The 25,128-nt window shown below is 36.3% G+C and overlaps 1 protein-coding gene across 7 annotated transcripts in view; it reads right to left on the reverse strand.

The window, feature by feature from the left end:
- The window catches only part of Cdh8 (cadherin 8), a 340,737-nt gene that overhangs the window by 159,898 nt on the left and 155,711 nt on the right, over positions 1 to 25,128 (reverse strand). For 6 of the 7 annotated variants that reach the window (XM_010612139.3, XM_033757867.1, XM_033757864.1 and 3 more), the window contains exon 4: positions 23,212 to 23,331. The exons of the other annotated variant lie outside the window; for it this stretch is intronic. In XM_010612139.3, coding sequence (XP_010610441.1) covers positions 23,212 to 23,331 — 120 coding nt within the window. The remainder of the gene's footprint in view (positions 1 to 23,211; positions 23,332 to 25,128) is intronic. 7 annotated transcript variants of the gene reach the window in all.

Consider the following 25,128-nt stretch of genomic DNA (forward strand, 5'->3'; position numbering starts at 1 on the left):
TCTTCCCTATTTTTAAAATCATTATTTGTTATTTAATACTCACTTAACATGGTGCAGAAAATATAGTAATTAGGGCAGGCTTTTCCTCTCTCGGATTTGAGAAGTCAGAAAGTTTAGCCTATGGATACTAAACAGTGACTTAAATTCTCAACTAAATAGCATTCCTTATCCATTTCCAACTTTGATTTTAAACAGGCAAATAGGAGATTCCTACCATCTTTCTGCTTAATAAAGTAATTTAAACATTTGTTGATGGCTCTAAATTTCATAGCTTCCCACTCCTCAGGACATGGAGTGTGTCTCTCTTTTTCCTAATAGTGGTCAAGCAACAGCAATATGTGTGCGTGACCCCTGCAACACCTTCTCGATGCCCAACAACATGTTGAGAACCTTATGTATATTTAATCTTCTATTACACCAGCTTGCCGACATGTTAAGGTTTTCAATATTTCAACAAGTTGTATGGCCAAAGAAATTTCCCCCCCTTAGGAATTTAATAAAATCCCCTATGGATGTTTGCTTAACTCACAATAAAGAAAATCAAAGTAAATTACTTTTCAAGACATGGAAATTGCAGGATAAGTTTGAGTTGATACATTTAAAATATCTTATGGCACCCAGTGTCTCTGATTTTCATAAATTTCCACCTCACTGATGGTTGTATATCTTGGATGTGGGCACTTTTATAACTACCTAGTCTAGTTACAGAACTACTCTGCGGCAAACTTTTTCCTTGAAAACGAAGGGCTCTGACACCTCGTAATTTTGAGAAGTTTAAACCGCAGTTGGGTTCACAGAGAGACCCAGGGAGCCCTGCAAGACTCTTGGAAGCCTCCACCACGTAGTGGATTGAGATAAGGGAATGAAACTATTCACCTTTGGAAGAGATTCCCTGGCACTCCGATTTGAAAATTGAATCTAGTGAGATAATTAAGGAGAACAGGCCATTCACCACAAATTTAATTCAGTGGAGACTCAAACTTCGCTCTGGAGAGCAGAGGTAAGAAGCTGAGGGATTGGAAGTAGCCCCTGACAGGAAGATTAAGACGTAACAAAGGGAGCTTCTTGCTCTGAAACCAGCACCCATTACCGTGCCGTGAGTTGACTGATATACTTGATGCTCCGGTATTTAAAAGTTTCCTCTTTATCCAATCAAGTGGAGATTTCCCAAGTGCAAAAGTTTAAGAATATAAATGGTAGACTGGCCTAAATGCTCCCTAATGCTCCGCAGCTGTTCCTGATGTCTCATCATGCAGGGACTACTTCTGATTAGAATAAAGTTTCCTGTCATCTCAAAAATTTAGAACTTATGTGTTTCTTTCCTCCCTATTGTCTTGGGCATTATTATTTGAGGAGCATTTTGTACCCATCACGAGGACTTCTTTTTATAATTTCTGTGCTATCGCCAGATTGAGAGGCTTCACGAGAAAGGCAAGGAGATGCTGATTAACTCTTTTGTCATTTTGAAGGCTGATTACTGTAATTCACTCGTCGCGGGTCTCCCAGATTGTGCTGCTCAGAGATTGCAGTTGATATAAAATGCTGTGCTGAACTCCTCTTTTGAATAAGTCTTGTTGAACACATGATCCGGGGTATAAAACCAGTAGCTTTGTTATCCCCAGAAACCCTTGCCAATTCAATGTATAATTATTATCTTACTATCTGTGAAAGGGGCTCTTTCACTTATGAGGTTAAATGGTACAAATTCATGAAAGACGAGTTCTTTGGGGGTTCATATATGGAATCCATGAATTCTGCTACTATGTGATTAGCACTGCATGATACTAGTTAAGAAGGGTGAAAGATAGCTGGAGACAGGTGCTTCGCAGAAATAGCAAAGCTACACGCATACATTACAAGGGAAAGTACAATATTTTGACAAATGCATCAGAAAGCAGAAACAAAACTTTTTTAAAAAGGGAGAGGTGGGGGGTTGGGAGAGAGGGAAGGGAAATAGGAAAAAAAACAAAAACTAAGATATATCATGTACAGGTACAGATTCCTAATGATGAATGTGATCATAACGTATACCTAAAATATGCCAATAAAGTCAATCAAAAATAAATCAATACAAATAGAAAAAAAAGAGTCAATGACTAGTAACTTATAAATTGCGCAGGTAGATAGACTGAGATATAGACATATAATTTGTATGGTTTTGATTTGGAGAAACCGCATCTCTTATATTCATAGTAGAACATAGATCGGAACATATATGTTTTTTATCACTAGTCCCTAAATAACAGGATTTACATTTTATTGATCATTTATAAGTAAACTAGAAATGATATAGTACAAGAGATGTGTATAGTTTATATGCAAATATTATTCCAGTTTATGTAAAGAACTTGAACATCTGTGGATTCTGATATTCACAGGGAGGCCTGAAACCAATGAAGAATAACTGTATATATTGGCATCTTAATAAAATAGAAGAGCATCACTGGAAATGAATTGGTCTAATGAATCAGGAGTCAAAAGCTTGTTTATATACTTGAACCACATATATTTAAAGCTTACACTTCATTCTGATATGTTTCTTTTTCCTGATTCTTTGAGTGGTTAGGCTTAGCTCTTCACTTTTCTGTAGATTATTTTAAAAGGGAAATAAGTTTAACAATTGAGACGTTAAGGTAGCAATTAAGACTATAGGGGTTGGAGGCATACAGTATTAAGCATGCATTAAAAGCTATGCTACAAAGATATTGTAGCAAAATGAAATGCTCACACTACAACCATTATTCAATTTTGTCTGAAATAACATATGTCTTATTTATACTGTTATAATAGGCAAATAAAACTTGGGAAGCAACTACGCACAAAAGTACCTTGATGTGTTTCTGTGGGAGCACTGGTGGTACATTGCCCTCCATTTCCCAGGACTCTCATAGGAAGCACAGATCTTTATGTGTTAAAAAAAATGAGTTATACGGTTAGATAGATGAGAACATATTTTGGTGGGAGTATTAGGGGCATGTGATCCTGGGCAAGTCACCCTGAGCCCCACCGATGACATCATATACAAAATATTATCAATCACTGAGCAAAAGTTTAGGTTTGGAAGGCCTGGGATTTAGCTCAAGGGTTCCACCACCTGCCTCACCATTCACAAGGACCTGAGTTCAATCTCTGGTACCAAAATAAAAGGAGTTGAGGTTTGGTAATTATAACATCATAGGCAAAAAAATAAATACTTTATACATTATATGCACATATATAAAAATTGGTATAAGTATTAAATACATATTTTTATTTATTCTTATAAATATATAATATGCTTCATACATGTCTAATTTTAGCAATATTTTTCTATTGTATAAATATTCACACAAATATGAAATTTTAAATTTGGCTATAAATTCAATAATAATTAGCATGAATTTGTATTATTTTTAAAATTAGAAACAAAGATATATGAGATAAGAACATCTGTGCCAATTTCAAAAGATATTTCCACGGTGGTTAGCAGGTAAAACTTTTTTCTTTTGCATCCAAATCTGTATATGATTTGTCCCAAATATATTTTACTACAAATTTCTAAAGCACATATGCATTCGATTCTCCAGGCACTGTCCTTTCTTCAGGCGTGCACGCACATGATGCCTCCACAGTTTTGTGTGGCTAATGCAGCCCAGACCGTTCTTCCCGTTTATTATACCTCTTCAAATTCTATTTATGCGTTCAGGCCCAGTGCTGGTTTCTCATCATCCAGGAAGCTTTCCCAGGTGGAACTAATTACTCCCTTCCTTTTGATCTTATACACCTTTGCTAGAAACTTCTTTATAGCATTTATTTTACGCTGCTTTTCCATTTTTCCACCTCTCTTACTGTTTCCATCTGTCCTGATAACAGACGTTCATGTAAGAAACCATGGCTCATTCATCTTCATATGCTCAGAATCTAATACAATCCCTGAATCAGAGTACGCATTAAAAAAAATAGAAGGGAAAATATTGCAAAGAGGAAAAGAAAAAAATAGGAAATGATGAAAAATGAAGAACAAAGAGGGAAAATGACAACTAAAAACTTTTAAAGATGCTTTGGGAATTCAGTTGTTAAGTACACAAATACTTGATAAACACTCATAATTGCCATGTCTCCAAGCATCACAGATGTTTAGATATTGTTACAAGGTCATGGAGCTACCAAATATCAGGGCTTGACTTCGTATCTTATTGTCTTCAGGGTTCGAGGGCTATTATACTCGGTAACAACCCACAAATCAAATGTTGAACTCATGCCAGTGTGCCAGAGAAAAACACGTTTCAGAAAAGGCCAGTGCTTCTGTAGAATAAAGAACCCATGGGTTCTCATTGTTTTCCTAGACATTTACCCATTTCCTAATTGGCATTTGAGTTATTAATTAAAGGTCTTCTCTATGAAATTGTGATGTAGTGTTCTAACATTTCAGATATTCTCAGAAGTCTTTGAAAGCAAGATGATGGTGATGAACTAGGTATGCCAGTAATATTTTGTGAGTTTAATTACCTGGGATGCATTCACAAGCAAACAACTGCTTTGACATATCTACTTTACCAATGAATGGTGCACTAGTCTTTCTTGTTATTTTTTTTTCCTCATTGAGTTTATTGGTACAATTTAGGCATACAGTACAGTTACATTCATCATTGGGATCTTGTACCTTTGCATGACAGGTCTTGGTTCTCATTTTTTCCCCTTACCCCTGCCCTCCCTTCACCCCCCCTCCCCTCCCCATTTACAAACACTTTATTTCCATCTTTTCGTTTTCTCACGTTTTTTTCTTTTCCCTTATTAACCTTCGCCTACCCATCCCACTTTCCCTACACCTTTAGCCCTTTTCTTCCCATTTCACAATGTCAGTTATCTCATTAGGGCCTTATGTACTATTACAGTTTATTCACGCCAGAGAAACTATTCGGTATTTACACATGTGACTTATTTATTTCACTTAGGAGTATATCCTCAATATGTATTTCTTGTTATTTTTGAAGTTCCATGGTCATTTATTTCTCCTAGAAAATGTATAGTTATGAACTCAAATTGTCGTAGAAAAGCTGATAGAAAAATTATTCATTTCCTAGAGTTTCAAAGTGTAGCATCACATGACTCCTAGGGGCTCAGGACACAGCTCAGCAGTGAGAAAAGTCTGGGACAAGGTCACATAGATTGTGACTAAACATGACTCAAATCTTGGTCTCTAAAATCTTGGTTACAAAATGCTAGTGAAATAATATACTCTGCTTTTGCTAAAAAAAAATCCATAATGTATTTAATGAGCTGTTTGTCCAATAATCTCTTTCTATGCTATCAGAGTATCTTAATGAATCTGTCTAATAGGTGATGCTTTTCATATAGAATTTTTTTTCTACGACAGGGTCTCACTATGTAGTTCAAAGTGACCTGGAACTCACTATGTAGCCCAGGCTGGTCTCGAACACTCAGTGATCCTCCTGCCTCAGCCTCCCAAGTGCTGGGATTACAGGCATGAGCCACCACACCCAGCTCTCATATAGATTTTATGTTAACCTCAGCATCTTCTGCATCATTTTGATTTGAACACTTTTTTCCTAGAGAACAGTGAGCTTGAAAGTTTTAAATGAAACCACTGAGGATCATTCAAGTACCTCGATGTGTAAAAACTGGCTTCTGAGATGTGCCTTTCTTCTTTTATAAAGGGTATATCCATAGACTACAAAGCCATAGCTTCTTAATTATCCTATTGTGTAGATCACAGTATACATCTATACCCATATCTGCATGGAATAGCATATAAAATCTCTCTGAATAAATTAACAGTCATACCTCATTTATTTATTTTTATGTGAAACATGCACAGTGTCTTTTGTGCATTGCTTATTGCTGCTGTAGTCTCGGATTCTCCTTTTAAATAATTCTGCCCAAGCCTCACTGTTCAGCATCAACACATGGCTAGCCAGTAGCTGGTAGGACTTCAACTGCCAATTTTGAGTGTGTTGAAATATTCACAATTATTCCTATTCAGAATGAAGGTGAATGTTTTCCCCCTAAGTGAAAACACTTCCAGGGATTCCTCAATCAAATGGAATTATTTCTGTGATGAATATAATGGCACTATTATTTCCTCAAGCCATAATTCCAGTAACTAATTACACATATAATAAGTATGGTTGGTTCAGAAAAGCAAAGTGAAAGTCACTGCAAAGTTGGATGATTTCTTCTAGAAATTCAGAACTTGAATAGATGAGGACAAGAGGGCTGTAGATGACATAAACACAAGCTTCAAAGTGGTCTACTCAGAAAAGAAGCCAGGATTGACATTGAGACTGGGTAGATGACTACTTTCCACTCTTAGAACCTCAGCATCTTCATCTCGAAAAGAGAGATGCAGCCACCCACCAGAGTTTTAATGAAATAACACATAACATAATTCACAGAATATAGCACACACTCAAAACAAACTTTAATCAAATCAGTCTCAAATGTTAAACTGATTCTTGCTTTTCTGAGGCTGCAGAGGAACTTGCTGGCCCCAGATATCAGTCAGACGTGCCGTGTTGTATTGATCACAGCCTGCCAATACAGACAGGTAGGCCATGGAGCTTAAAGGGCCCGCTTGATAATGTGTGCTGGATTTGATTTCTGAGGTTTTCACTTTCTGGCACTATAAGTAAACTGGGGAATTTTCTGAACATCTCTTACTTCGTTTCTGAGTTCTCTTCTGATACGTGAAAAAAAAACTTACTCTGGATTTTTTAAGGAATAATAGTCAAGGAAGAATATGCTTATAAATATTTTGGTGATAATTAAAAATCAGTGATAATCTGATCAGTACTCCAGCCATGGCAGCTGAGACCGCATGGTAGCTCTGAAGCACGTGGCTGGCTGCATCGAGCTGTAGCTGCACAGAGCAACAGTCTGCTGTCACTGTTTTCACATAGGGCAGAAGGGTGCAGCCACTTCAATAAGAGCTGTACTGAAGAAGGAATATTCTTCCATCAGTTATGGCAGGGGCCACGATGGGTATCAAAACTATACTAATGACTTGCCCAAATTCTGCTCAGCAAGGATCAGGAGGCACCCTGACCCAAAAAGAAATATTCTAGGGCTACCAACCACTACCATGTACCTACGGGATTTTCTTTGTCAGCCAAAGAAATTTATAAAACACTATGGACACAAAAGTGATAGATGTCCAAGTAAGGAGAGGAGCTACAGGCTAAGTCGCTTAAAATTCTGACAACTTGAATGTTTTACAACAATTCATGGGCACAGATCTCACTGCTAACCCAGGATAATCTGGTCACCTCTCCTGTGGTTCCTTTCAATCCAATATCTTCCTAGATTCTTTTGTTGTACTCCACAAATTCTGGTTTTGAAATCCTCCTACGTTCTTCTTCGGATGTAGAAGCTTTATGTCTCCCCAACACAGCGACTTCCCTCCTTTCCTTCACATTACCTCTGAAAATAGAATTTCCCTCCTCCTCTTCCCCTCATGCCTCTCATCAGACAATGCTGCTGCATGATTCTCACTTAATCGGATTGGTGTCTGTACAAGACTTATTGTCGGCAATTGATGCAAACCTCAACCCTCCTTTTCCCTTTTGCTTACAATCATTGGTTTTACTATTGTACTCTTCTTTTTCCCAAAAAAGTTATTTGTACTCATGTCGTCAATACCTTTCTACTCCCGTTGATGGAAAGATGAGGGCGGGTAGCATGTGTGCATGCATGCACACACACACACACACACGCGCACACACACACTACTGGATTTATTTTTTGCAGGAAAGAGGGAGGAAGCAGTATGCTGATTAACTTACAGGGCCTGAGTCTGTCATTCCACAAGTGTTCGTGCAGCACTTACTACTTATACAACATCATTTCAAGAACTAAGGATACAGGAGAGAGAGAGATGAGGCTAAACTTCCTCATATTTCCACTGTCAGTGAGAGAACAGAGAGGTGGATTGCAATGTGTAGAGCTAAATAAGACAGAGCAAACAGGCTTGCACTTATTGGCATAGGGAGATTTAAGCCTTGTCATTTGTAAAAAAAAAAAAAAGTGCTACTTATCTAGCAGAAAAATAAGGCAGATATATGTAGTCTGCAAAACCATTTGTTACCATTGGTTCTTGCATGCAGAAGCCACATTTTAACTATGGGCAGCCCACAGCCATTTGTGGAAGTTGCAAACCAGATGTGATTATTCTCCATGATAGAAAGGTAAGCATAGGGAAATGGGTAGCACTGAGATATGTACAATCTTGTATAAACACGAGATGGAGTCTGACTTCCTAGCAGACAAGCCAGAGATGATACCATTTCAAATAGAAAGTGAAGTAGCTGCTTTGCTTAATGGAGTTTCCCTATAGAGGATCCGAGAGAGCAGGTTTTTGTAAATAGATTGGTGATTGTTGTCAAAATACACTAGAACATTACTTCTTCAAATAGGTTGAATGACTTTGTCACTTACTCATTATTTTAATATTTTATAATAAATATGTACACTCTTCCCTACCATGAGATTTTCAAAATAAAACTTTAAAAATTTTGTCATTTTCCCCTTGCCTTTCACTCCCTAGTTCTTAGCCCCTCTTCTAACTCTCTACCCCCTCCTCCTTTCACTACTGTGTGTACAAATTAACAAACACTCACTCATTACCTCCTATTTGCAATGCCCAAGGCTTCACTGGGGGCTAATATAAGATTATAGCAGAGATACTCAGAGCAGGTAGTGACTCATAGCAACTATGTCTGGTGTGAAGTCTATCTGTTTATGTTTTCTGATTTTGACCTCAGAAAATTAATGGTATGACACTGATTTCTGAGAAACTTGCAGTCACATGAAGTTTTTATATAGTGCAACACTGAATATCCCAACCATCTTGAGAAATAGCCTCTGCTGATGCATAAGAAATCAACATGTAAGGAAATTCACATGATACAGAAAAAGCAACTGTAGGTTAAAACAAATGTACAAATGTTTTCAAATATGACAGTCCTGTTATAAATGACTTTGAGTAAGCCACATACCTTTATGATTTCCCTGACTTGTTAAATGAAGAACACTATTACTTTTGTCTCCAACATGATCAAGATATTAAGTCAAGGAGATGGCAGTGAAATTGCCTGAAAGATATACTTTTCCTACTTTTTTCAGTACAGCATAATAAATGACTTAAAGTGACATCACTAATAAATTGTGTTGAAATACAGAATTTTCTAAATCCCTTATACATTCCATACACTGTGACTATGTTCAAGTTACTTTATCTCTCTGATCTTCATATGTAAAAATAGCACTATATTTTCTTGAATATGAAATTCCTTCACAAAAAACTAACCACTCTGCAGGACATGGTGGCACATGCCTGTAATCCCAACACTTGGGAGGCAGAGACAGGAGGATCTCCGAGAGTTCGAGAACAGCCTGGTCTACATATTGAGTTCAGGGCCAGCCTGATATGCAAAGTGAGATCCTGTCTCCAAACAAATAAAACAAAACAAAACAAACAAACAAAACTAACCACTCGGCTCTGACCTCTATTTTTCTTACTCAACTATGAAAGTCTCTTCTCAGGAACACTCTACAGAGAGCAGAGAGAAAATAAATAAATTGACATTTTGTGCTTGTTGATGTTTATTCAGCTGCTAGAATAGTACCAGGCACATTAGTCTCTTGGTAAATTTTAATGTTTTTAAGGCTAAATACATGAATGAATATATTTTTTTCCTTTATGAGCTTGTGAAAAATTACTATGATTTTAATATTTGTCCCCTCTAAAAATCAGTTTGAAATTTAATTGCCATTGCAATGGCATTAAGAAGGGGACTTTTAAGAGATGATGAGGCCATAAAGGCTTTGTGTACATATGTGGATCAATGCTATTATTGCAGAAGTGAGTTTCTTCAAAAGAAAGAAATCTGGTACCCATTTGTCTCTAGTTCTTATTCTACTATTGCCCTTCAGCTGTGTAATGCCTCATAACGCAGCCTCAAGGCCCTTGCCTTATGCTAGCGTCTTGATCCTGGACTTCTCCACCTCCGGAGCTGTGAGAAAATGTGTGTTGATTATAAATTACTAGGTCTGTAGTATTCTGTTATAGCAGCACAAAACAGACTAAGAAATTCTACACAAGCACTTTCAAGTAAAGTCCTCCTGCAGACCTGTGCTGAAGATGCATGGGAGGTCGGAGCTGGCTCTCCTCACCGCTTCACCTGTGACATCGGGACCGGCCACAGAACACTCATGAGCCGGGGCAGCGCTGCTGTACTTAGCAAAGAAGATGCGATGTAACTAATTTATGCCTGTGAATCATTCTCAATACCTTAGAATCAAATTACCCTTGTGCTTATTCTCACTCATACATAAATATTTGCACATGTGAAAATCCAGCACCTTGACATTTATTGAAATGATTCCACAGAAAAATGAAGCAAATTGACTGAGAGACAGGTGTTGGCAGTCAGTGAGGAGGAAGACAATCCTTTTTCAGTGTGACAACTACAACTGGTGCATCAAATATGTGGGAACAGTATCTACTGGGACTAGGTGGGGTGAAGGGTGGCTCAGAAAAGCCACTTTCAGCTTAGATACTCTTGCTCTGAACACACAGCCTGGCCCTTCCAGTCCCATCCTGAAGAGCTACTCCCCCACGACAGTGAGTATCATTTTACCTTGTGTGATAAATACAAACAAGAGTAAGTTTTTACCAAATTCATTTTCGATCCAGCAGCCTATGGACCAATGATTTTTGGATAAAATGTGGCCCAATATTAATAAGTATTGGATATAGTTGGGTTATTTTATAATTATTGCCTTTCAAGAGAAAGCCTACCTTAAGTAAGTAAAAGAACTCAAGAAGTTCAGTGAAAGTTAAGTGTTGGGTATTCTGGATATCTCCATTTGAGCAGTAAGAATTCATTAGGAATTCTGAAAAGTAGCTATGATCAGTTACCCTTAAGATTCAAAAAGAAAAGAAAAGGAAAACAGCATCTCGGGGGTTGGAAATACATTGAAGTTACGGTCATGCAGCTAAAGAGCACTGGGACAGGAGTTCAGCCTGATTCTGTCCCCAAAGTTCTGTCACCGCGTGGATCTCACAATACTGTCATCTCCCCTGACGTTCTATTCCACATTGCCACCACCTTGAATCACTCCTCTTTCCAATGACACTCAGTGGCTTAGGTTTGTTTTTAAAAAATGACTCTATGTTACACAGAACTTTTGTTTGGCTTGTTGCTTCCTTCTAGCATTTTGGTTTTTAGTTACTTTAAGCGATAATCTTTAAGAACTGCTTGCTGGAGTGTTGAAGACACATTGCTTTGAGTTCATGTGACATGTGAATGACACAAACCTTGCTTTCAAAGGTGTTTTCCTTGAGTCTATTTTTGTGGGTTATAGAGAGCAACAGTATCTCAGGATATGTTCCACTATGGACACTTAACTGATGCAATAACATCTAACCAGTGGATAGAAAATAAAACATGGTAGGGTGAGTTTACTTCCTTCTTTTGGAGAATAAGCCCTGAAATATATGGTGAGAAAAAGCACACAAACATTCCTTTATTTATTAACATTTTCTTAATGCTTGATCATTAAAATCTTTGTGCAGGTACCCCATAAAGCAGAGATTTTTTAAACCTATGATAATTAACAATGTAAAATAAGAAGAAAAGGGTTAAAGGTGTAGGGAAAGTGCAAAGGGTAGGGGAAAAGGAATAAGGGAAAAGAAAAAAGATATGAGAAATAAAAAAATGGAAATAAAGTGTAAATGGTGAGGAGAGAGGGGGTGAAGGAGGGCAGGGACAAGGGGAAAAAATGAGAACCAAGACCTGTCACGTAAAGGTGCAAGATCTCAGTAATGAATGTAACTGTACTGTATACCTAGAATGTACCAATAAACTCAAAAAAAAGAAAATAAAAAAAAACTATGACTTGATAAAGTTAAAGTTAGTAATATGTGGTTATTAAGAATAGTACTTTGGGGCCAGGGATTTAGCTCAGTGGTGCCACAGCCTATCTTGCAAGCAGAAGGTCCTGAGTTCCATCCCTGGTACAATAAATTAAAAATGCTACTTTATTAGAAAATCAAATGTAAACCCAAATGTTTTTAACTAAATTCATAGAAAAAGAGCGCAAAATTAATCCTGTAAGAATTTTATGGGGCTGCTTTTTTCTCTGGCAAAGGAGAACTAAGGACAAGCAACATCCATCCCTAGCTCATTGAACTACCAAACATTTTACCTCCTTTACTGTCCCAAGCTAAGCACATAGTATGTTTTCAGCTATTCCCGTTTGTATCTGGAGTTGTCATTTTATGTTCTGCGGAGAGTGAAAACTGGGAAAAGAAATTTTCAGGTTGTTCCATCATGTAAATATGGCCTTGTCATTATTATTATTTAAATCACGATTCAGCAGCCTCAATTCCTGTATTTAAGAGATCCACAGGTGTCAAAGTGCAAAGGTTTTTAAGACAGATGATACCATAGCAAGAATCTTAAAGTTAATGAGAAAGAAAGGAAAGCTCCTATAATGTTTTGTGACACACAATAAAACTTTAACACACATGGAAATTCCTTTTAAAGGAATTCTCTAGATATAGATATATAGAGATAAACATGTATATATATATAGCTGTGCCTACATTTCTAAACTAATTTGACACTTCAAATCAAATTCCCAATTCCTGGATCTTAAGATCATATGAGATTGCTGAGCTCATAGTAAAACAATAATTTTAAATAATTTAAACAGCAAAATTAAAGAACGATGATAAGAAACAGATAAATAGACTTTAAATAGACTCTGAGGAGATGCAAACAGGTAAAGAGAGAGGGGAGGAGGACCAAGATGTGAGATAGATAGATGATAGATAGATATCACAATGGATGTATTCATTATATATTGTAAACTGTAAACATATACTAATAAAATTTTAATTAAATGGTAAATTACATATAACCATAATTTGAATAATAATTTTTGGTTATTTCTTATTTATATAGCCACGTGATTCATCTTTCCTATGAAAACTCAACTGCTGTGTCCCTTGCATGATAGCTGTACACATGAGTGAAAATTCTGTTTATTCTACAAGTACTCATTTTAAAAGGTACTGTATAGATAGCCTGTTTTTGCTTGGTACCGGGGATCAAAGTCCAAACCTGCACTTGAGAGTTAGGCGGTGACACCACTGAGCTAAATGCCCATCCTAGATATCTTGTTATTTACCCCACACAGTTTTGTAGCTATAAGGGAAAATATTTTTCATATATTTCCAGCAGTTATACCCCACATTTCTTTTAACTCAGAGGGGTACAGCAAATAGAAAGTGTCTCAAGATTTTGAAGACCATCGATTCTGTTGACAGGGACTAGTCTTTGCAAGAAGTTCCACTTCGGGCTACTCTGCCCAGCATTCCTAAGTCATCCAACTCCATATGAGCCTACACTTATAACAGATGCACACACACACACACACACACACACACACACACAAACACATGAAACACCCTTTTGGGGGGGTACAGGGGATCGAACTCGCACATGTATCCTTTAATGTCAAAGAAGTTTCCACAAATTTTCATCTCATGGACCTCGGTTAATCTTTGATAATTTTAGGTAGTCATGCTTCATTATGAAACAGTGAAAACATATCTAGCACACCTGTAATTGAGCTGAGGCAGAGGGATCACAAGTTCCGGCCTAGCCCGGTCAGTTTACCAAGATCCTATCCCAAATTTTAAACAAAAGTTATAAAAGGGATGGGGATGTAGATCAATGAAAATTCCTGGTTCCATTCTCCATTTGCAAAAATATAAGTAAATAAAATAAAATCAGTGAAAAACACTTTTTGTCCTTTATCGAATGAGTTTTAGCTAGCTAAAATGAAACTCAGAGCTACATTTCGGATGAAAGTAATGACATCATTAGAGTAATGCACAGAACCACTTAATTATTTAGGGACATGATATAAAAAGTTGGAAAAATTCCTGACCCTATCTGGTGTATAGACAAAGAATGAGTGTCACTGGAGAATAAATACATGCTTTGCCTCCACCTCGACCCATTTCAAAGCCCACCCATGTGACATCAGTTCGCGACATGCTGTGGTACCTGTATTATGTAGTAATCTTTCTATTCACCATGTCCTTTCTTCAAAAGCACAGTCCTTTTCCTGTTGCTATGGTCAGCTCCTTCCATACTTAAAAGTATTTTTTTCCAAAGATGGAGGGGACACGACAGCCACATTACCTAGACTTCACCCAAATCTATTTTATACTGTATGTGCTTGAGGTGGGGGAATTGTTTTTAATCATCGTAAAACAATTATGATCACAAGATTTACTTTGTCTGCTTTCCCTTGTTTAGGAAATACCAAGCAGGAAAATGAATGATCGTTAAATCAAAGTATGCAAGCATGCAGCTGTCACATTTACTGATATAAGGAACTAATCATTAGCAATGCTGAAGAAAGATGACAGTTTTGAGGATGCATATCCACATATTGAACACACACCTATTAGTAATTCAAAATTAAATTATTTTCCTTATCGTCCCCATTGTCACTAAGTTTGGGCATTTCAAATAATACAATGAGGTGCAAATTTAGGGCACAGGTAAATTTTATCACTTTAGAGTCACATTACTCACCCATCAATTTATTCACTTGTCAATTTGTCCCAAAAGTATTTCTTGTAAGTTATATACATCAGGCATTTGTCACTTGTCTGACTATGGCCATGTCATTAAGCCTCAAGAATTTTTATAATCTTCATCTTGAATGAAATATTTTTTAAGTAACCACTTTATTTGGTCTAGGAATTAATCAAGAGTACAAAGGCATGAACTATTCTGTAATGGGTTAGATAAAAACTTGTGTCCCAAAAGTTTCAAGTTTGTAAGGTGATTGCATTATGGGCTCCTGTACTCATCAAGGGATCATTCATTGACGATAACGTGCTACAAAACGGTGGGGCCTCCTGCGAGGCTGTCATTGTGGATATGACATAGAAAAGTGTCTTCTCTCCCCTGGCTCCTCCCTTCCCATTCTCCTCTCTCTCTCTCTCTCTCTCTCTCTCTCTCTCTCTCTGTTTTCTGGCTCTATGGGTTGAGCATCATTCCTCTAAAATGACTTCCTGCCTTCATGTTTCTACCATGGTTGCAAGGACTAAATTCTTAGAAAACCATGAGCCAAAAGGGATCTCTCTTCCTTTAAGTTGCCAGTGTTGAATGTTTTGTCCCAGGTCTCAGTAATAAGAAAATGACTAGTGTATAATACATACTTTGCTTCTTTCTATAACTTTTATTTAGTGTCCACTAGTGACTCATACCTGAAATATAAAGAACATGAGAAAGGGAGCTAACTTTTTCTGCCTTCTCCTCTAAAAGAAGCCCAGAATCACACTGATCCTTTTTTTCATCCTAATTGATTTGAGGCTATGTGTGTATGTGTGTTTGTGTCTGAAACGGATGTCTCTGCCTGTCTCCTTTAAATGTTGTATAAAAACCCATGCCTTGTACTGTAGGAAAAAAAATGGAAATTGGAGGAAGAGTAGATTAGGAAAATGTCCCTACAACTCAGAAAAGCACTCTGGCTTCCTCCCAAAACCACCGGTATGTTGGTCTTGTGCCTGATTTTATGTCAAGAACTTTCAGGAGGCTTGGAAGAGACCCACATATCAGAATCAGCCATTCTGCCCCTTCTCTACCACTGGCCACCCACTTTAAGAGATGACATGATCTAGGGGTGGTCTGTGAGTTTGAAATGTGAGTCAGCTGTAGGGTGAATTGAGATGCCAAACAATCTCATAGAGTTGACATGGAAACAGATGGTGGGCCTATTCTGATGTCATTCTGCCAGTCTATGTTAAAGCCAATGCCCCTGTTCTCCATGTCACTCTTGCCTTTCAAGCTTTAAACCTTAAAGCCAAGAAATTAAAAGAAATAAGTCTACTGTATTTAACACTGCTCAGGTATGCTTCCACCTACCAAAATGCATTGGGTTACTCTAAGTCGAATTTTCCTATCACAGAAATAAAGCAAATATATCATATTTTGTCTCTTTCAATATAAACCAGAATAAAAATAATATGATGAGTTTTAATCTGTGAACATCAAAAGCAAAGAATATGTACTTTTCCAATATCTTGAATGATTATAAAATAGAATTATTACCAATGTTCTTATAATTGGTCTTAATGCAAGATAAATTCATTTAATAAAAACCCATTTATATGGGCAATTAATATGTGCTAATAAAAATTAAGTACTTTGTAACAAGAGTTGAAAGATACTCATCCAAGGTCATATACAAATTTGTAGAAATCTTTGGATTTCTAAATTCTAGACCAAGATTATTTTACATAGGGCTGGAGATTTAGCTCAGTGGTTCTGCTGCCTGCCTCATGAGCCCAAGGACTTGAGTTCAACCCGGATACCAAAAAAAATAAAAAAGTTATTTTACATAGAAAAATCTCTTCAAGAGTACTTTTCTGATATCACTAAAATATTATTCAATTTCTAAATAACACTTTAATACTCAATTTATTTTTCAATGGGTACATAACCTGTGATTTTGTTGTTGTTCATACAACCTCATTAAACCATCTCTTCCTCATAAATCCTTTATTAAATGGCTGTCAGTTTTCTTTGTGACTCATTCTCTGGTATTACCAGCCTGAAGATTTCTCCATACAAATTTGCTTATGTCTTACTTACCTTTGTGATTGGAACCCGAACTCTATATCATATGTACATATGTAATTTCTTCTGATAATTTGCAAAATTTAATGCATCTTCAGTATTTGTCACACTCAACACATACCCAGTGCCTACAGTATGACCTAGCATAAAGTCACCAGACTAAATAGCAATTAATAGGAGCTATGGAGCCAGTCCCACATATCAGTGTATATCACAGAATTGTTGGGGTGCCTGAATACATTTGAAGATTCCTTTTGCTAAGCAGATTCTTTGGTTAGTCCTCTTGGCAATAGAAATGATAATTACATGATTAAAAAGAGACCCTGCATATTTGCAGTTTATCACCTTGTCTCAGAAGGTATAAAAAGGACTCAATTCCACGAAAACATTCTGGGAAGACGCCATGTATTATCTTGATTTTTTGAAAAGGGAACCATTCATTACATGGATTTTTTTATCCAAAAGAGTATTTTTTTCCTTGGTGCCTTTTCACACGTTCCACTGAGATAAATGTTATTTGTAGCTAATGAAGAAAGATGGTCTGAGTTTCAAAAAAAAAGGTCAATGAATTAAGTTAATTTTTAAGCAGGTCATTTTTCACACTCTCACTTGCCAGGAGCAAAGTTTGGACCATCCGGAAACTTCACCAGGCTTTCCTGAGATAATTAAGCATTTATGATTCACTTTCCTTGCATTTCATTTACACTTTCTGTCTTCAATCACCAAGGATGGACTACAACTGTTTTCTCACTACTGTCCTCAAATTAGTGCTTTTAAAATAAATGCCACATTTCTTCCTGTCTGAGCCCAAAATGTTGCAAACAAACATATGGTATTGGGGGTGGTAGGGAAGGAAAAGAAAGAAAGCATTTTTAGAATACAAATGATCTATTTTCAGCTTTTGAAGAATCATAATAAAAGCTATTCAGAAAAAAACGACGATTCATTTTACAATTACTACTGGCTCATATCTTATCCAACACTACACTGCTTCCAAAGTCAATGTATAGGGAAGTCCTGGGCCTTTTTCCAAGTTCTAGAGGTCCATTTCCAAAAACATTGGTAGCCTGGGCCATGAGCTCAAAAGGCTGCTTGGAAGTAAAGTGAAAGTTCATGAGTACGTCATAAAACAAAGGTGTGGAATAGAACAGATTCACTTAGCATCCTGCTTCCAACACCTCAGACAAGAATACATCACATAGACCTTGTTCTCCCATTGGCAAACCTAAGATGGCATTACTACCTACAAAAATACCAACACCAAATCACTGCAAAGTTATAATGTGCGATAAATTAATCTAAATGGGACAGTGCATGTAAATACAACTAGCATAGCGCCACCATGTAAGTGTTCAGTAAGTGTGATTGTTATTGTGTAGGATTCTATTGTTTTCTACTCTGTTGTTAAAATCTGATAAAGAATTTTATATGAAATGAAGAATGAGTCTTACATTCTGCTCTCTGAAACTGAGCAGTGTCATTTACACAGAGAGACAGAAATTCCTCCCTCTACACTTGGCTTTATTGTTCTATCAAACCGAGAGGACCATACAAACACAATGATTCTTCTATTTATTGTTGATATCTTTATTAAGTACCACGGTGACCTCTAGGTTAGGAAGACACACTAATAACCATTATCTCCTTGTTTAATGGTCCCTGGATATTTCTGTCTCCCTATTTATCTGCAAGTGAATCTGACCAAGTGAATTTTATCTAACGGCTCGCTTTTACAAGCACAAGAGCAGTACTATGTGTCCTAGAGGTGAACAACAGTACAATCTGGAAACGAGATGAATGTGAGTCTCAAATGAGTAATAAAAAACAAACAAACAAACAAACAAACAAGAAACAAACCTATTGTAAGTCAGAGTAACCAATAAAAAGGAACATAGCCTGGAAACTAAGCTGCACTCTCTAGCTGGGTTCTCTTACACCTTCCCTGTGAATTTAGAATATGGTTTCCTTGCGACTAATTCAATCTTGTTTCTTCCTTCGCCTGTGTTCTCTTGTTTTTAATCGCCTTCTCCTTCCCTTCTGTCCTCTCTCCCTCTTTTCCTTTCTTTCTCCCCTTCTGAGTTTTCTCTCTTTCCTTTTTCTTTCTTTTCCCTCAACTACTTACTGGTATACTTTCAGATGTCAAACAATCCGTGAGACACAAACGCAAAAACCAACGAATTAGACCGGTCCCATTGCTTTTGTTTGACTATAGAGTTCAGTGTGGGAACTGACTTACGAATATAAAAAGTCAATAGACAAGATAATTACTGAAAACAAGAAAATAAACAGCAAAAAATGGCAAAATTCTCTGTGTTCTTAGCTAATACCTGAAATAAAAGAAGTAGCTCTCCCCGAGGGAGAGAGATTGTTATTACAACAGAACATAATTCCATAAAGTGGGAATGTAATAAGCAAGGGGAGACCATGATTTATCTGTTTCAAAGTTGATCGCTCAGCTTATAGCATTCTTGCAAGGAAAAAACAAGACGCACAAAAATTTGTTGTTTCTTATGCTCTAGCCACCCCTCCAATTTTCCAGCATCAAGTGTTTGCTGACTTTTTTCAGTAATCAGTCTTCCCTTTATAAAAAAAAAAAAAAGATGATGACTGTAACCTCGTTGCACAGCTTGCTGTATGTGGGTTCCCCATCATGGCGTTGTTCATTTTAACTATAGAATGCAGGCCCAGAGGGTATGATTAGAATTCTGGTGTAAACAAACAGAACCCACATAGGGTAGCATCAACTGTCATTCAGCCAACATCTTCTGACTCAATTATGCTGGATCATTTTTTGAATTAAAGGACAGACCAATCATAAGAGAATCATCTTGTTAATCTATCTGAGTAATTTTGGTCATCTATCCTGAGTTTCTGCTCATCACTGAAATTACCTTTATGTTGCTAGAAGTACAAATCCTGGGACAAAATTAGTGGACATGCTTCATGCTTTTGACACATGCTGTGTATTTTTAAAATAAACATACTCTACTTGCTAGTATTTCTACTATCGTTTCATTCACCAAGCACTTGCAAATCGTATATGCTATTTACTTTAACAACACATTCGTTGATTTGACAGGTTAAGAAGTCGTATTTTCTTTTGTTTCAACATGCATCCTTTGACAGGCAAAGAGGCGCATTGCAGGGATTTCCACTCAAAATAGAATTTTCCATATGAGGCTTGCACTGGCCAGGCACATCCCACCCCAAGACCAAGCATAGTACTTGTGCTAAAGCCTAAACACTATCTGTGCAGCATGGGTTCCTTCTAAGGATAATCATCGTTCCAGAAATCCTGGAGAGTTTGGCCAAGATTTGCATTACTTTATCCTGATTTTTCTCTTCTTTGCTTGCGTAAGTAACAGATATGCATCTGATATGAAGGACTCCCATGCAACAGCTTTCTTCCTGTCTCATTTATCTTTCACATGCCTAAAATCCAAGCAAATCATTTGTACTTCTAACTCCATCTCAGCATCTATTTCCCAAAGAATCCAACTGATAGGCATTTTTGATCACCAGAAAAGGTATTTAATTTTCATGTGGTCACAGAATTAAAATTCCAAATGTTCAATGCACTCTATTCATTTCTTCCTGTATTTTTCTAATACAAAAATCTTGTGTTTTTCCTTCTGTTTATCCACAGCTCTAATATTCTCTCTGCTCTCTCTCTTTCTCTCTCTCTATCTCTCTCTCTCTCTCACACACACACACACACTCACAAACACACATATTCTCAGACTAAATTATTTTTAGAAAAGAGAGAAGAGGGTCTCTTAGAATCCAGTTTAAGTTCAGTGCACACTAACCACTTTTTGCTTTTCTTTGAACATGTTCAAATTAATTATGCAAGAATTTGCACAAAAATATATACATTTCTCATTTATATGTATGCAGTATGGTATGATCAAAATATGGTGAATGTTATTCTTATGCCAATAAAACACATATTGACATAATCACCCTCATTCTAAACACACTTATTCCGTCCTCCTTGCCAATTTCTGAAGCGGTTCTGGAGGTTGATTTTGTCTCTTTAGCTGTACTGTTGTGGGTTGCCTCAAAGTCCTGAATAAATTAAACGTATTTACTTTCACAGGCCACTTTGGCCTTGGAAGAGCCCCACATCAAATAATACCAAATAAAATGAGTGAAGTGGACGAGGACATATCATAATGTTTTTTTTTTTAACAGAAATTGTTGTGGACATTTTGAATCTTTTTAGGACATCGAGGCAGCCACAACCATACAAAAAACAACTAAAAAAAAAAAAAAACTAAAAAGACAAAAGACAACTGAAGACACAAAAGAGGACTGCCAGAACTGCTTCAGAGAGTGGCAAGAAGGATGGATCAGTGTGTGTGAGGCAAGAGGAAATATTTTGCGAGAGATTAATGACAATGTGTCTTTTACTCTCCTAAATTTTTTCAAACACGCACCCTACTTTTTGATCAGTCCTTATATGTTTTAGCTAAAAAATTTAGTCTGACTCTATTGATTATTTAATTTAGACTCTATTTTTTACTACATTGCATCTGCTTTAGTCAAAAACAACCACCTCATTTGCCCAGCATTTATTAAGCAACTATTACATGCATTGCACATGTATCATTTCTCTCCATAACATCATCCACAATGAAGTCAGACTAATCTTTCTAAAAATATAAATCAAACAATTTTCTATCTGTCAAATTGGAATTGGGAAAGCTACACTGGATTTGTGTTGGGATAGATATGCATTATGCTGGGTTGAAATGTAAATATTAAATGTCACTAACATTTCATTAAGCAAATGGCAGTATATATCAATAAAACTAGAAATTGTCCAAATCTTCTAAGTGAGCAGCAAGCTTTAGTTAACTATATCTCATAGTAATTTATTCTTAAATTCTAAATTTTTAAAGAGGCAGCAGCATGCTTCCTTTATTTATGTTTTAAAAATCCAAAATGGATTGTATGATACTTTCAAGCTAAGACTAAGCTTTGTAATTTTTTTCTCCCTATGTTTAATTCAGTGCCTGGCACACAGTGAATGCTCAATGGATATTTGCTGGCTTAATATCTATATTATGCTAAGAATAGGGAACAAAAAGACCCCACTGAACCAATGGCCAAGAAGCAAAAGGGAACATATTGCTGTCTTACAGATGCCCTTGCACCATAATTATAGCCCAAGAAAAGCGAAGTTCAGAGAAACCTGACAGTAGCTCTGCAATTAGGGACCTGGATGTGAGTCCTAACTCCACTCTACTGCTGCAATTTTGGCCGAGCAGTGTGGTCTCTAGACTTGCTTATATCTTGGAGCCCAAAGTTGACTTCCTACTTTGCCGTATTTACAAGGTCACTTGGGAGAATGAGACAAAATTTATGACAAATTTCCATCTGGGCCCAAGAAGAAGTTCACTTGTAAGTGAACTTTACAAGTACATTTTTTTTCTTTCTAAATCTAAGTTCAATTTTTAAGCCGTCCACTATTTATGTATAAATGTATTTTTCTTAGTTTTAGAAGCATAAGGATTTTACTCTTTGAATTAAAAAAAGAGAAACTTTACAATTTTAAATTAACAATTGACTTAATGTCAAATCAGAAATTTCTCCGAATAATACTGAACTCTCATGAATTAAAAACTATTTTTATGTATCAGTACACTGAATTTTTCTATTTAGAAAACTGGAGACAAAATCATTACATACAAAATACTGCCAACAAAAGACATGGTTTTTAATACCTGCTCTTAATAAGATAAAAGATATTGATAATGAATTTTAAATGTATCACAACAAAACCCTGCAGGATTTAAAACAGCCTGGAAAACAGAAATACTCTTAATACATTGTTAAGTTAAAATATTTAAAAAGGTACATTTTCATTTGCAAAGTTTAGTAGTTTATGAAGCTATCTTCCAAAAAGTTTTAAAAATGATTTTGTTTTTTATTTGTTTGTTCCTAAAATTACTTACTCCATGATCTATAAAATCTGTAACATCAGACCTTAAAATACTTATTGTATTTATATTGGACATAAATATATTTTTGCAAAAGCTCTAATGGGTACATATCCATATCCTCTTTTACAAATGAGGAATCTAATGGCAAAATCTAAATTCATTTAATGATTTCTACATGTCATGCGCTGCCAGCTTGATCCCCTCATCCGATCTTCATAAGGCCATGTTATAGATGTACAATTTGAAATTTGAAAACTTTTCAACCATCGTAGAGGAAAGAAATAACTAAATTCATGCTTAAAACTGATATTTAAGTCTGTCTGATGCAAAATCACCCTTTTCTCCTTTATTCCAGCATGAAAAATGGTGTTAGACCATCTGTTTGAAAGGTGATATTCTACAAAGGCTCAGCAATTTGTTTTAATTAATATCAAAATGATTGTCGGGATCACCATGTACCACATGGCACAAATTCAAATATTATTGGTACAGGCGGTGAAATACTTAACCACAGCCCTTCATGATCCAAATCCCAAGGAAAGCGTTTCCCTGAAGCAAAAATATGATAAACGGAATTTAAAATTTAAGCCACAAACCTGTTTCTGGCTCAATGGAAAAATAAGGCTGCCCTTCCAAAATACTATAAACCAACTTTGCACTGTTTCCGTAAACTGGGTCGTCAGCATCCGTAGCTGTGACATTAGTGACAGACGTACCTATTAAAAAAAGAGAGGAAATAAGTAATAATTAACACATTATTTTTTACCAGGAGCTAAGTTGTGCCAGACATAGCATATAGAAATCCATGTGTGCAAATAAAGAATTCTCTTTAAAAAGATGGTGATAAATTGCTTTGTCATAACTTCAATATCCAAGGCATTTAAAAGAAAAGAGCAGGCTGGGATTTAGCTCAGTGGTTCCGCCACCTGCCTTGCAAGCACAAGGTCCTGAGTTCAATCCCCAGTACCAAAAAAAAAAAAGTAAGGTTGGGTACTATATAAAGATGATCCTTTTAGTATCTGCATTATATAAGATTCCTTTGTAGTTTTCATTTTAAAGATACCTATTGAGTTCATGTGGGCTTGGAGAATATAAAAACTAATTATATCAAAGAAATATAAAATGTAATATAGTACAGCATATAGCATTTAAGTTTTGCAAAACCACAAATGAACCTACCTGGAAAAAAACTAGCTGTTGAAAAAAGAAGAAATGTCAGAAGAATATTTTAACCCATTGTATTTAATTCTTCAGACTATAAAATTAAATCAAAACCACCAATTAATTAGCATGCTTGGATAACTAGGCCTATGGATAATAAAATCCAAAACTTTAGATCAATTTTCTCTTTTTCATTTACTTATTCATTCAATGATTGAACACATATAGCTCTATGAGTTGGAGTATATATATATATATATATATATATACATACATATATTTAAAACAATATCTCTTCATTCAAGAAGATTATAATTTGGTGGAGAAAAGAGACAAAAACTGAGAAATTTACACAGAAATTCAATTGAATGAAATAGCACCAAATATGACTCTCCCATATGATCCAGCACAGACAGGTGGTCAAAAAGAGTTTTCTAAGACAGCTTGTGTTTAAGTTAAATTATTAAGGAAATGATAATTTTCACCAGGAGAACAATAGGGAAGGAATTCCAAGCAATGAGTCAAACCTATGTAAAGGCGAAGAAGTGAGCATGGGTTATTCTGGGAATTTTTGAAACTAGGGAGAACTTGGAGATGTCTGGGGTGATAAGGATCATGAGGGTGGTGCCTTCCTCCTCTATTAAGTGTCAGACATATAATATTGTTGGAGCCATATTTGCTAACTGAATGAATGGACTGGTCAATATATTCCTGTCTGTCACAGATTGGTATATGGTGAAGTAAAGATTTCTTGCAGGATTTTTCACTGAAGAATGCTCTTGGTTAATATATATGGGGAGGCAAAAAGGAAAGGACCTGGCAGAAGAAGCACTTGTGCTATGTTGCAGTCATAAGACAGACTGCACTGGACCCTACAATGAGGAAATGGGGCCAACCCATCATGTTCCAGTTCTGACGAATTGTGGGCTATGAGCTGTTCCCTGAATAAATCATGGCCAGTGGCCCAAGCAGCTTTCTTCAGCTAAGGGAAAATACAAAGTGTTGGCAGGGATCATTAGCCTGGAGCTGTTAACAGTCAATGTTCCCAGAACCTGAGAAAAGTTTTTGATTCTGAAGATGATACTGAGTATCTCAGTGAGACTGAAATAGGGTAGAGTTCTTGCAAGATGCTGCTAATCAAAACCTTTTGGAAATGTTTTAGATTATAGTCACGATTCCAGAAAATGTAACAATATAAATTGAACAGTCAGTGGTCATATAAAACTGGAATTTGTACATCATGATGATTTAACAGTTCTGCAAAACCAACAGTTACAAAAATGAATGGAATTGTTCTTGTCTGACATACTCCACCATGCATTTTGATATAATATAGACATATATATATATAT

This window comes from Fukomys damarensis, unplaced genomic scaffold (assembly GCF_012274545.1).
Source record: "Fukomys damarensis isolate Sample0158 unplaced genomic scaffold, DMR_v1.0_HiC HiC_scaffold_32, whole genome shotgun sequence".
Classification (NCBI taxonomy): domain Eukaryota; kingdom Metazoa; phylum Chordata; class Mammalia; order Rodentia; family Bathyergidae; genus Fukomys; species Fukomys damarensis.